This window comes from Hypanus sabinus, unplaced genomic scaffold (genome assembly GCF_030144855.1).
Source record: "Hypanus sabinus isolate sHypSab1 unplaced genomic scaffold, sHypSab1.hap1 scaffold_505, whole genome shotgun sequence".
NCBI lineage: Eukaryota > Metazoa > Chordata > Chondrichthyes > Myliobatiformes > Dasyatidae > Hypanus > Hypanus sabinus.
The window spans coordinates 328,000-342,424 of NW_026781372.1; the positions used below are offsets into that span (position 1 = coordinate 328,000).

Below are 14,425 nucleotides of genomic sequence, written 5' to 3' on the forward strand. Positions count from 1 at the left end.
AAACTTCAATGGCTCTCAGTGATCTGTGGTGAGCTGGGTCAGTCCATGTTCAGGGTAGATTTCAACCCATCCCTCCGCTCCTCAATATATTCGCCATTGTTCATTACAGAGCGTGACTGAGCTCGCGGAGAAGGGAAACCGAGCGGGCGCTTCCAAACTCCTCCTGGATCTGGTGATGGAGAGGGGCTCCGGGGCCCGGAAGGTGATGTGGGAATCCTTTGTGAAACTACATCACCACTTACCGAAGCTGAGCAGAATATTGAATGAAATACGGGAACGTGGTACGGTGAACAATACACTGTGTGTTACAGATGTAAATGCTGATGAATTTACAGTATTACACAGAACCGACTTCATGCAGGTTAATCTGTTTGAACAGGTGACGGCCAGTTCGCCTACATGGACACTGAGCGGGGTTTATCTGAAGTGCCCACGCATCTGGAAGGTAAGTGATGGACTGGAAAGCTCAAAGCCTTTATTTCACTCTGCGATTCTGAATACGTCTCTTTATTGGGCTGTTTAGGGACAGGTTTTTGTTGCTGTGGCTGAAGGACACGAAGCAATTTGCATTTGTCACAACACCCGGCACCTTCCCGATCTCGGAATCTGTACCCAGAGGCCTCTATGAGTTTGATTTACAGACAATCCCGTCGGCGTCCGTCCTGTTGCAATTGCTGTACCGACCTCTCCGCCTATCTTTGTATCATCCGCAAACGTTGCCACAAATACATTTATTCCATCATCTAAATAACTGACAAACAATCTGAATAACAGCGGTCTCAATACCGATCCCTGAGTAACACCACCAGTCACTGGCAGCCAATCAGAAAAGGCCCCTTTTTACTGCCACTCGCTGCCTGCTGCCTGTCAGCAATTCCGCTCCACGTGCCAGTATCTTTCCTGTGATGTCATATATTTTTATCTCGTTAAGCAGATTCGTGTGCGGCACCTTATCAAATGCTTTCTGAAAATCCAAGTAAATGGCATCCAATGACTCTCCTTTGTCCAGTCTGCTGCTTATTTCCAACGTGAAATCTAACAGAACCATTGCTAACTTATTTTGTCATTAGTCTCAAAGTACCTCGAAACTTCAACCTTAGTAAGAGACTCCAACTCTTTCCCATCGCTGAGGTTTGGCTAACTGGCCTGTAATTTTTCTTCTTTTGCCTTCCTCCCTTCGTAAAGACTAGAGGGACAATGTCAATCTTCCAGTCCTCCGGGACCATGCCAGAATTAAGTGATTCTTCAAAGATCATGACCAATCCATCCGTCATCCCTTCAGCAACCTCTCTCAGATCTCTGGGATGTAGTCCATCTGGCCCAGGTGACTTTGCACCTTAAGAGCTTTCAGTATGCTGAGAACTTTTTTCTTTTGAAATAGCAATGGTACTCACTCCTACTGCCTGTCACTCGCAGACCACTGCATGTTGCTAGCGTCTTCCACAGTGAGGATATATGCAAAGCACACATTAAGCTATTCTGCCATTTGTTTGTCCACCATTACTATCTCATCGACATCATTTTCCAGTATCAACTCTCACCTCCCTTTTACTCTTTATATTCCTGAAAAAGGTGTTTATTATCCTGATTTATATTACTGGCTTTTCTGCCCTCGTATTTCATCTTTTTTTCCTTCTTATCGCTTTGTTAGTTGTCTTTTGTTGGATTTTACAAGTTATCTATTAATCCAACTTTCCCTCACTTTTGTTATCTTGCATGCCCTTTCCTTGGCTTTTATGCAATCCTTAACTAACTTTGTCACCCATGGTTGCCTGCACGTGACACTTGAGAACTTCTTCCTCCATGGGCAGTATCCATCCTGCAACATGAGACCTATTCCCAGAAGCTTCAGCCATCTCTGCTAGTATCCTTCTCCAATCTACCTGGGAAAGCTTCTCTCTCATGCCTCGGTAATTCGCCTTATTCCATAGCGATACTGATACCATAAGTTATGCTTCTGCCCCTCAAACTGCAGTATGAATTCACTCATATTATGATCACTACCAGTTCTGTGTTCTTTTGAATTAAGCTCCCTTATAAGATCCGAGCTATTACATAACACCCAATCAAAGACAGAAATTTCCTGAGTCGTCTCAAGCACAAGCTGCTCTAAAACGCCCTCTAGTAGGTATTCAATAAATTTCCCTCTCTTGTGATCCAACTCCTGAAGTATTTTAGATTTTCTAATTCCCCGTGCATATTGAATTATGTCATCAACTTGATAACACACCTTTCCCAGCTCCCTTTGCAATCTCAAACCCAGACCTTCACTACTACGTGCAGGCCAATATAAGATTCCCATAAAGCTTTTGTTAAACCCTGTAGTTTCTTATCTCCACCCACAAAGATTCAACATTCTCTAACCCTATGTAACCTCTTTATCAAGATGTGACTCCATCTTGAACCAACACAGCCACACCACCACCGACTATGCCTTCCTGCCTGTTTGTCGACAAGATGTTTATCCTTTAACATTAAGCTTCCAACTATGGTCTTCTTTCAGCCACGACTCAGTGATGCCCACAACAATCTCTAATTGCACCAAGAGTTTATCGACCTTATTCTAAATGCTGCGTGCATTTAAATACAATGCGTTTAGTCCTGCAACTCCACCCTTTTGAATTTTGTCTATGCGGTACAATTTAACATTTTGCTTTGTCTGTATTTGAACCCAGTCATTGGCTTGTCCTTCCTTACATTCATGTTAAACCCATCAACTACTTGTAAAACTGCTGGTTCATCCACACCTTTATCGTCCGAGTTCCAGTCCCCCGGCCATTTTAGGTTAAAATACTCCCAACAGCTCCAGTAAATCTGCCCATAAGAATATTGGTCCTCATCGGATTCACGTGCAAACCGTGCCTTTTGTACAGGTCTTACCTACACCGTAAGTGGTCCCAATTATCCAGAAATCTGAATTCCTGCCAACAAATGCTCTGCCACACATTTCTCTGCCACCTCACTCTATTCCTATTGCCACTGTCGGGTGGCACAGGCAGCAATCCTGAGATCACTACTTTTGAGGTCCTGTTCCTCAGCTTTTTTCCTAACCCCCTGTGTTCTGTTTTCCAGACCTCCTCCCTTTGCTTTTCCTATGTCATTGTTACCAACGTTTGTCACGACTTCTGGCTGCTCAACCTCCCTTCTCAGGATATTGTGGATGCGTCCAGAAACATTTCGGACAATGGCACCTGAGAGGCAAAGTGCCAGCGGTGTCCACAGAATCACCTGCCTGTCCTCTTGTCTTCAGAGTTCCCCATTACCACTCCCATCCTCTTCAGCTTCCAGCTCTTCCGCACATCATCGGGGAATTGCCTGGGTTCATGTACCAGCTCCTCGGAGAATAAGAGACTGTAGACCAGTGCGGGGTGTGTTACACCGTGACTGGCTCAGCCTGGAAAAGGAAACTGAGATTATGTTCCTTTTCTGTGACTCAGTACTGACAGCTTAATCCTAAAGGAGTGTCAAGAACATTGGGTCCATTGTGAGAGAAGTAAAAGTCAGTAGAGCAAGTAAATGCCCCTCCCCATTCTTACCCTCTGCAGGGTTGCACAGTTCAGCAGAAGCTGAGCAGTGAAAGCAGTGAAACCACCCGCTCCACACAACACTCTCCTCTCCAGAATCACGTGTGCACTTGGTCCTCGCTGGAACACCGGGGAATCTGCAAACTACCAATAGAGGGGAGAGTGGAGCCTTTAACAACGAATCTGAATCAGATCAGAAATGTTTCTGGGCCATCGTTCACTTTCAAACAGTGTAATCTCTGATCACCCGATTTCACCGAAACAATGTCTTTCACAAGAATTTTTTTTTTAAAGAAAATATGTTGTATGCTCCATGTACATCAGATCAGGCATTGACAACCTATTTCTGTCCGTCCTAAGATGTTCGAAGGAAACACATGGAGAATCTGCGGACACAGTCTGAAAAACTAAGAGTGAACACGATCCTGATGAGGGAGAAGGTGAAGGTTTTCCAGCTGGTTGATCGATACGCTGAGCTCACGGTCATTTCTACTGTTCGAGATCGGACACTGGTGGAACATGAGCTGCTGGCAAGAGGCAGAGACCACGAGGAATGGAGAGAAAAAGATCTCCGTGGTAAGCTGGAAAAAATCCGGACTGATCAGTTATTCAGGAAGAGTTTTGTTGAGAAATTGAAAAGATCTATCTTTAGAAACAAATCAGGGATGTCCGCAGCAGTGGCCGGAGTCCCAGGGATCGGGAAAACAACAATGGTACAAAAGATTGTTTATGACTGGGCCGCGATGAAGATATACCAACAATTCCAGTTTGTCTTCAGTTTCAAATTCCGGGATTTAAACTCCATTAACTGCAGAATAAACCTGAAGGAACTGATTCTGCATCAGTATCCCTACTTTGGGAATATCCTGGGAGAGGTCTGGAAACACACAGAGGGACTGCTGTTCATATTCGATGGATTGGATGAATTCAAGGACAAAATCAACTTTGTTGATGGTCGGAGAGACACAGAATCACAGTACACAGATCCTGAATTCAAGTGCAAGGTGTCTGATATTGTGTACAGTTTAATCCAGGGCAAGCTGCTCCCAGGGTGTTCAGTGCTGGTGACCACCCGTCCCACTGCGTTACATTTATTGGAAAAGGCAGAGATCAGTATCTGGGCTGAAATCCTGGGATTTGTTGGTGAGGAACGGAAGGAATATTTCATCAGGTATTTTGAAGATCAGACGGTGGCAGAAGCTGTTTTCAAACACGTGGAGGAGAACGAGATCCTGTACACCATGAGCTACAACCCTTCCTACTGCTGGAGCCTCGCTCTGGCACTGGGCCCCTTCTTAACCCAAAGAGTCAGGGACCCACAGCGAGTTCCCAAAACCATCACCCAACTGTACTCCTACTATATTTACAACATCCTGAAAAACCACGGCCGTGAGATTGAGAACCCACGTGATGTGTTACTCAGGGTTGGTCAGATGGCCTTCAGAGGAGTGTCTGAGAAGAAGATTGTGTTTACAGATGGAGATTTGATAAACTACAATCTGCAGCCTTCCCAGTTCCTGTCCGGTTTCCTGATGGAGCTTTTGGAGAGAGAAGATTCTGCCCAGAGCGTGGTGTACACATTCCCACACCTCACCATCCAAGAGTTTGTAGCTGCAGTCGCACAATTCCTGAATCCACATTCCGGGGATATCCTGAAATTTCTCACTGAAGTCCACAGCACGACAGATGGGCGATTTGAGATATTTCTCCGTTTTGTTGCTGGCCTCTCCTCCCCAATGACAGCTCGGGGCCTGGAGGAGTTTCTGGGTCCATTTCCTCATCAAACAACATGCCGGGTGATTGACTGGGTGAAGGTGGAGGTTAAACGGCAGAGTGGAAACACATGGTGTGAAGCTGGTAAAAGGAGCCTCCTGAACACTTTGCACTACCTGTTTGAGTCTCAGAATCGTGGACTGGCTCAGGACGCACTGGGATCTGTGGAAAGACTTTCATTCAGTGGAATGACACTGACTCCGATTGACTGCGCGGTCCTGTCTCATGTAATCGGACTCTGTGATACAATAAAATACCTTGACTTGGAGAGATGCAACATGCAGTGTGAAGGAATCCAGCGGCTGGGACCCAGGCTGCACAAGTGCCAGGAGTTGAGGTAACTTGGTTTCTCTCTCATTCCGAACTGTGAAACTGTCTCATTGTGTTGTTTCAATGTAAAGGAATTTCGGTAAATTTGTAGTAAATCAGATTGTGAAGAATTGTGACAAATGCCCAGGGGATCAGTCAGTAATTCCCCAAGGACGGGAGGGTTCTGTGGTTCCTTGTGAAGCGATGTTGGAGACTTCATCAGATCAGTGAACAACGACCATTGGTTTAATGGTAGTAAATCACAGGAATGGCCGTGTTTCTTGCTGCCTGTGACACGTCCATTGACAATGTTCCTTCTCACTGTTACTGACACCCAGACCGACACTGACTGCAGCAGATGGGTCAGAGATTCATACCCCCTTCCCGGTGAGGGACAAGAGACCATCAGCAGACAGTCCCAGTGAGAAGGAAAGAAATACCATTGTGAGATTGTCCTCCACTGCCCTTCCCCGTGTGTGACTTTGCTCTCTTCCAGATACGCAAAGAGCGAGGGCGCATCTCCTCTGGGCCTCTGTTCAGACCCAACACACTCGTACAAAAAATTTCTGCATCCGCTCGTCTTGTAGGATTATCATTTCCCCTTGGAATCCTCCTGTGGGACCTCTCATCCCAATCCCCCTTCCAGTCTTAGAATCTCGCCCCCATCCCCATTCCTCCTGTGGGCTCTCTATTACTCTTTCCTCATCCTCCTGTGGGATGTCTTTTCCACACAACCCCGCCCCCCAATTCCTGTGGGATCTCCCTTCCTCATCCCCCTTCCTCCTGTGGGATCTCTCTTTCCCATCCCCCTCCCTCCTGTGGGATCTCTCTTCCCCATAGAATCATAAAATCATAGAACACTACAGCACAAAAAACAAGCCATTCAGACCTTCTAGTCTGAACCAAAACCTTATTCCGCTAATCCCATTGACCTGCACCCAGTCCATAACCCTCCAGTCCTCCCCCATCCATGTATCTATCCAATTTCTTCTTAAAACCTAAGAGTGAGTCCACATTTTACTCATCAGATGGCAGCTCGTTCCTCACCCTCACCATTCTCTCAGTGAAGAAGTTCCTCCTAATGTTCCCCTTAAACATTTCTCCTATCAGCCTGAAGCCATGTCTTCTCATATTTATCTCTCCTAATCTATGTGGAAAGAGCCTATTCACATTTACCCTCTCTGCACCCTCATAATTTTGTAAACCTCTATCAAATCTCCCCTCATTCTTCTATGCCCCTAGGAATAAAGTCCTAACCTGTTCAATCATTCCCTGTAACTCAACTCCTGAAGACCTGGCAACATCCTAGTAAATCTTCTCTGCACTTTTTCAAACTTACTGATATCCTTCCTATAGTTAGGTGATCAGAAATGCACACAATATTCCAAATGTGACCTCCCCAATGTCTTATACAACCTCACCATAATATTCCAACTCCTATACTCAGTACTTTGATTTATGAATGCCAGGGTGGCAAACGCCTTTTTTACAACCCTGTCCACCTGTGAAGCCACTTTCAGGGACTTATGTACCTGAACCCCCGGATCCCTCTGTTCCTCCGCACTCTTCAGTGCCCTACCGTTTATCGTGTATGTCGTACCTGGATTTGTCCTTCCAAAATGGAACACCTCACACTTGTCTGCATTAAATTCCATCTGCCATTTTCTGGCCTATTCTTCCAGTTGATCCAAATCCCTCTGCAAGCTTTGAATGCCTTCCTCGCTGTCCACAACGCCTCTATCTTAGTGTCATCCACAAACCGGCTGATCCAATGTATCACATTATCATCTAGATCATTGATGCAGACAACAAACAACGATGATCCCAGCCCAGATCCCTGAGACACACCACTAGTCACAGGCCTCCAGTCTGAGAAACAATCATCCACTACCACTCTCTGTCTTCTCCCACACAGCCAATTCGAATCCAGTTTACAACCTCTCCATGGATACCTAGTGTCTGGACCTTTAGAACTAACTTATTACGTGGGACCTTGTCAAAGGCCTTACAAAAGTCAATGTAGACAACATCCACAGACTTTCCTTCATATGCATTCTTAGTAACCTCCTTGAAAAACACTACAGGATTCATTAAACATGATCTACCACACACAAAGCCATGTTGACTATCTTTAATCAGCCCTTGGCTGTCCGAATCCTTGTATATCCCTCAGAACAACTTCTGATAATATACCTACTACTGATGTCAGGCTCACTGGGCTGTCCCGTCTACGCACAGCTGTGATATTCCCCTGACAGGTAATGCCACTTCTCATCCTTTCATCCCTCCCCACATCACGTCTGAAACAGCGTAACCTCGGAACATGAAGCTGCCAGTCATGCCCCTCCAGCAAACCAAGTGTTACTAATAGCAATAATGTTGAAATCATCATGTGCCAATCCACAACCTAAACTCATCTGCCTTCCACACAATACTTCTTGCATTGAAATAGATGCACCTGAGAACATTTCTATCACGTACAAACCATTGATATCTGTCTATACAAGCAGTCCTCTCATGACCCTTATCCTCCTCCACCTCACTATCTGCTCTAACGGTCTGCTCCCCCACCCCCCCCGCAATCTAGTTTAAAACCGCCGGAGCAGAACTTGCACACCTACCGGCAAGGATGTTAGTCCCCTCCAGTTCAGGTGCAAACTGTCCAATTCGGACTGGTCGCACCTCCCCTGGAAGAAATCCCAATTGTCCAGAAACATGAATCCCTCCCTCATTGACCATCCCCTCAGCCACGTATTTAGCTGCATTATCTTCCTATTTCTAGCCTCACTCGCACACGGCACGGGTAGCAATCCACCTGTGAGATCTCGCTTTCTCATCCCCCTTTCATCCTCTGGGATTTCTGTTCCCACTCCCCCTTCCTTCCAACTGTTGGATCTCTCAGCATCCACCTTCCTCCTGTAGATGCCTCATCCCCATCCCCCTTCCTCCTGTGGGATCTCCCTTCCACATCCTGCTGTAGGATATCTCTTCCAAATCCCCATTCCTCCTGTGGGATTTAAACTCTCCACCCTTTTATTCCAGTGTGATCTCTCATCCCCATCCAATTTCCTATTGTGGGATCTCTCTTTCCCATCCCCCTTCCTCCTGTGGGATCTCTCTTTCCCAACCCCCTTCCTCCTGTGGGATCTCTCCTCCCCGTCCCCCCTCCTGGCCGATCTTTCAACCCCTTCCCCCTTCATCCTGTTTAATCCCTCTCTCTAATCTCCCCTTCCTCCCATGGGATCTCCATTCCCCATCCCCCTTCCTCCTGTGGGATCTCTCTACCCCACCTCTCTTCCCCCTGCGAGTGCTCCCTTCCCCATCCCGCTTCCTCCTGTGGGCCCTCTCTACCCCATCCCTCTTCCCCCTGCGAGTTCTCCCTTCCCCATGCCCCTTCCTCCTGTGGGATCTCTCTTCCCCATCACTCTTCCCCCTGCGAGTTCTCCCTTCCCCATCCCCCTTCCTCCTCTGGGCTCTCTCTACCCCATCCCTCTTCTCCCTGCGAGTGCTCCCTTCCCCATCCCGCTTCCTCCTGTGGGCTCTCTCTTCCGCATCTCCCTTCTATGAGATCGCTCTTCCCTATCCTCTTTCTCATGTGGTATATCTTTTCCCATCCCCCATCTTCATGTGGGTCCAATGTTCCCATCCTTCACTCTTCTTGTGGGATCTCCCTTCTACATACCCATTCCTGCTTTTGGTTCGCTCGTCCATCTGACCTCCTCCTGTGGGCTCTCTCTTCACCATCCCCCTTCCTCCTTTGGGATCTGTCTTCCCCATCCCCCTTCCTCCTGTGGGATCTCTCTTCCCCACCCCCTTCCTCCTCTGGGATCTCTCTTCCCCATCCACCTTCCTCCTGTGGGATCACTCTTCCTCATCCCCCTTCATCCTGTGGGATCTGTCTTCCGAATCCCACATCCTTCTGTGGGATCTCTCTTCCACATCCCTCATCCTATTGTAGGATATCTCTTCCAAATCCCCATTGCTAATGTGGGATTTAAACTCTCCACCCTTTTATTCCTGTATGATCTCTCATCCCCATCCCATTTCCTATCGTGGGATCTCTCTTCCCCATCCCCCTTCCTTCTCTGGGGTCTCTCTACCCCATCCCTCTTCTCCCTGCGAGTGCTCCCTTCCCCATGCCCCTTCCTCCTGTGGGATCTCTCTTCCCCATCACTCTTCCCCCTGCGAGTTCTCCCTTCCCCATCCCCCTTCCTCCTCTGGGCTCTCTCTACCCCATCCCTCTTCTCCCTGCGAGTGCTCCCTTCCCCATCCCGCTTCCTCCTGTGGGCTCTCTCTTCCGCATCTCCCTTCTATGAGATCGCTCTTCCCTATCCTCTTTCTCATGTGGTATATCTTTTCCCATCCCCCATCTTCATGTGGGTCCAATGTTCCCATCCTTCACTCTTCTTGTGGGATCTCCCTTCTACATACCCATTCCTGCTTTTGGTTCGCTCGTCCATCTGACCTCCTCCTGTGGGCTCTCTCTTCACCATCCCCCTTCCTCCTTTGGGATCTGTCTTCCCCATCCCCCTTCCTCCTGTGGGATCTCTCTTCCCCACCCCCTTCCTCCTCTGGGATCTCTCTTCCCCATCCACCTTCCTCCTGTGAGATCACTCTTCCTCATCCCCCTTCATCCTGTGGGATCTGTCTTCCGAATCCCACATCCTTCTGTGGGATCTCTCTTCCACATCCCTCATCCTATTGTAGGATATCTCTTCCAAATCCCCATTGCTAATGTGGGATTTAAACTCTCCACCCTTTTATTCCTGTATGATCTCTCATCCCCATCCCATTTCCTATCGTGGGATCTCTCTTCCCCATCCCCCTTCCTTCTCTGGGGTCTCTCTACCCCATCCCTCTTCTCCCTGCGAGTGCTCCCTTCCCCATCCCGCTTCCTCCTGTGGGCTCTCTCTTCACCATCCCCCTTCCTCCTTTGGGATCTGTCTTCCCCATCCCCCTTCCTCCTGTGGGATCTCTCTTCCCCATCCCCCTTCCTCCTGTGGGATCACTCTTCCCCATCCCCCTTCCTCCTGTGGGATCACTCTTCCTCATCCCCCTTCATCCTGTGGGATCTGCCTTCTGAATCCCACATCCTTCTGTGGGATCTCTCTTCCACATCCCTCATCCTATTGTAGGATATCTCTTCCAAATCCCCATTGCTAATGTGGGATTTAAACTCTCCACCCTTTTATTCCTGTATGATCTCTCATCCCCATCCCATTTCCTATCGTGGGATCTCTCTTTCCCATCCCCCTTCCACCTGTGGGATCTCTCTTCCACGTCCCCCTTCCTCCTGTGGGATCTCTCTTCCCCATCCTCCTTCCTCCTGTGGGATCTCTCTTCCACGTCCCCCTTCCTCCTGGCCTACCTCTCAAGCCCTTCCCCCTTCATCCTGTTTAATCCCTCTCTCCTCTCCCCTTCCTCCCATGGGATCTCCCTTCCCCTTCTTCCTGTGGGATCCCCTCCCCATCCCCTTTACTCCAGTGGTATCCCTTCCCATCCCCCTTCCTCCTGTGGGATTTCTCTACCCCATCCCCCCTGCGAGTTCTCTCTTCCCCATCCCCCTTCCTCCGGTGGGATCGCATTTCCCTTTCCCCTTTCCTCCTATGGGATATCTCTTCCCCATCCCCCTTCCCCCTGCGAGTTCTCTCTACCCCTTCCCACATCCCCCTGTGGCATATCCCTTCCCCATCTCCCTTCCTCCTGTGGGAGCTCTCTTCCCATTCGTCCCACTGCCTGAGTGAACTCTCCTCCCCACACCCATTCATAGAATCATAAAATCATAAAACACCAGCGCACAGAAAACAAGCCATTCGGCCCTTCTGCTCTGTGCTGAAACTTTATTCCGCTTGTCCCATTGACCTGTACCCAGTCCATAACCCTCCAGACCTCTCCCATCCATACATCTATCCAATTTATTTGATTTATGTATCCAATTTATGTATCTATCCAATACACTTCAGAGTGATTCCGCATTTTCTACGTCAGATGACAGCTCGTTCCACACTCTTACCACACTCTGTGAAGAATTTCGCCCTCAACCTTTCCCCTTTCACCCTGAAGCCATCCTCTTAAAATTTATCTCTCCTAATGTATGTGGAAAGAACCTATTCGCATTTACCCTGTCTATGCCCATCAGAGTTTTGTAAACCTCTTTGAAATCTCCCCGCATTCTTCTATGCTCCAAGGAATAAAGTCCTAACCTGTTCAATCTTTCCTTGTAACTCAACTCCTGAAGACCCGGCAACATCCTAGTAAATCTTCTCTGCACTTTTTCAACCTTACTGATATCCTTCCTACAGTTCAGTGACCGGAACTGCACACAATACTCCATATTTGGCCTGACCAATGTCCGATACAACCTCAGCATAACATCGAAACTCCTATACTCAGTACTTTGATTTATGAATGCCAGGATGCCAAAAGCCTTCTTGACAACCCTGTCTACCTGTGACGCCACTTCCAGGTAATTATGTATCTGAACTCCCAGATCCCTTTGTTCCTCCACACTCCTACCATTTACTACAATTGTCCGACCTTGATCTGTCCTTCCAAAATGCAACACCTCACACTTGTCTGCATTAAAGTGGTGACTAGTGGTTTGCCTCAGGAATCTGTACTGGGTCCAATCTTGTTTGTCATATACATTAATGATCTGGATGATGGGGTGGTAAATTGGATTAGTAAGTATGCAGATAATACTAAGATAGGTGACATTGTGGAGAATAAAGGCTTTCAAAGCTTGTTGTTCAGAGATTTAGGCCAGTTAGAAGAGTGGGCTGAAAGATGGCAGATGGTGTTTAATGCTGATATGTGTGAGGTGATACATTGTTGTAGGAATAATCCAAAAATGACATATATGGTAAATGGTAGGGCACTGAGGAATGCAGCAGAACAGAGTGATCAAGGAATAATGGTGCAGAGTTCCCTGAAGGTGGAATCTCATGTGGATAAGGTGCTGAAGAAAGCTTTTGGTATTCTGGCCTTTATAAATCAGAGCATTGAGTATAGGAGTTGGGATGTAATGTTAAAATTGTACAAGGCATTGGTGAGGCCAAATTTGGAGTATTGTGTACAGTTCTGGTCACTGAATTATAGGAAAGATGTCAACAACATAGAGAGAGTACAGAGTAAATTTACTAGAATGTTACCTGGGTTTCAGCACCTAATGAACAAGTTAGGTCTTTATTCTTTGGAGCATAGAAGGTTGAGGGGGGATTTGATACAGGTATTTACAATTATGAGGGGGATAGATAGAGTTGACGTGGATAGTCTTTTTCCATTGAGAATAGGGGAGATTCGAACAAGAGGGAATGAGTTGAGAGTGAAAGGGCAAAAGTTTAAGGGTAACACAAGGGAGAACCTCTTTACTCAGAGAGTGGCAGCTGTGTGGAACGAGCTTCCAGTAGAAGTGGTAAAGGCGGGTTTGATTTTGTCATTTAAAAAAAAAATGGATAGGTAGATGGACAGGAAAGGAATGGAATGGGTGGTTATAGGCTGAATGCAGGTAGGTGGGACTAGGTGAGAGTAAGCATTCGGCACAGACCAGAAAGGCCGAGATGGCCTGATTCCGTGCTGTAATCGTTATCTGGTTGTATGTCGTATGTTATGAATTCCATCTGCCATTTTCTGGCCTATTTTTCCAGTTGGTCCAGATCCCTCTGCAAGCTTTGAAAGCCTTCCTCGCTGTCCACAACGCCTCCATCTTAGTGTCATCAGCAAACCTGCTGATCCAATTTATCCCATTATCATCCAGATCATTGATATAGACAACAAACAACAATGGTCCCAGCACAGATCCCTGAGGCCCACCACTAGTCACAGGCAATTTCAAATCCAGTTTACAATCTCTCCATGGATACCTCGTGTCTGAACCTTCTGATCTAACCTTTTATGTGGGACCTTGTCAAAGGCCTTACTAACGTCCGTGTAGACAACATCCACAGCCTTTCCTTCATATGTATTCTTGGTAACATCCTCGAAAAACACGACAAGATTCATTAAACATGATCCAACATGAAAGCCATGTTGACTATCTTTTATCAGCCCTTGGCTGTCCAAATCCTTGTATATCCGAACTCTCAGAACACCTTCCAATAATTTACCTACTACTGATGTCAGGCTCACTGGCCTGTAATGATCTGGTGTACTTTTGGAGCCTTTTTCAAACAACGGAACAACATGTGCTGCCCTCCAATCCTCCGGCACCGCACCCGTGGCTGAGAACATTTTAAATATTTCTGCCAGGGCACCTGCAATTGCTGCACTAGTCTCTCTCAAGGTCCGAGTGAATATCATGTCAGGACCGGAGATTTATCTACCTTTATTCGCTATAAGGCAGCAAACATCTCCTCCTCTTTCATCTCTATATGTTTCATGACACTACTGTTTGTTTATTCCATATCCGAAATGCCAGTTTCCTGAGTAAATACTGACGCAAAAAAACTGTTTAAGATCTCCACCTTCACGTGATGCTCCACACATAGACAACCACTCTGATCTTCTAGGGGACCAATTTTGTCCTTTACTGTCCTTTTACTCTTAATATACTTGTAGAAACCCTTCTAGTTTACCTTCAAATTATCTGCCAAAGCAAACTCATGTCTTCTTTTTGCCTTCCTGATTTCCTTCTTTCACAATCCCTTACATTTTCTGTACTCTTCAAGTACCTCATTTGTTCCTTGTTTCCTATAGCTGCTAAACACCTACTTAAGCAGATCGCCAATATCCCTTGAAAACCAAGGTTCCCTCTGCCTGTTAACTTTGCCTTTAATCCTGGCAGGAACATGCAAACTCTGCACTCTCAAAATTTCACCCTT

The 14,425-nt window shown here is 46.9% G+C and overlaps 1 protein-coding gene across 10 annotated transcripts in view; it reads left to right on the plus strand.

The window, feature by feature from the left end:
- The window catches only part of LOC132389230 (NACHT, LRR and PYD domains-containing protein 3-like), a 221,234-nt gene that overhangs the window by 201,821 nt on the left and 4,988 nt on the right, over positions 1 to 14,425 (plus strand). For all 10 annotated transcript variants that reach the window (XM_059961706.1, XM_059961707.1, XM_059961710.1 and 7 more), the window contains 3 exons: positions 110 to 281; positions 380 to 445; positions 3,885 to 5,634. In XM_059961706.1, coding sequence (XP_059817689.1) covers positions 110 to 281; positions 380 to 445; positions 3,885 to 5,634 — 1,988 coding nt within the window. The remainder of the gene's footprint in view (positions 1 to 109; positions 282 to 379; positions 446 to 3,884; positions 5,635 to 14,425) is intronic.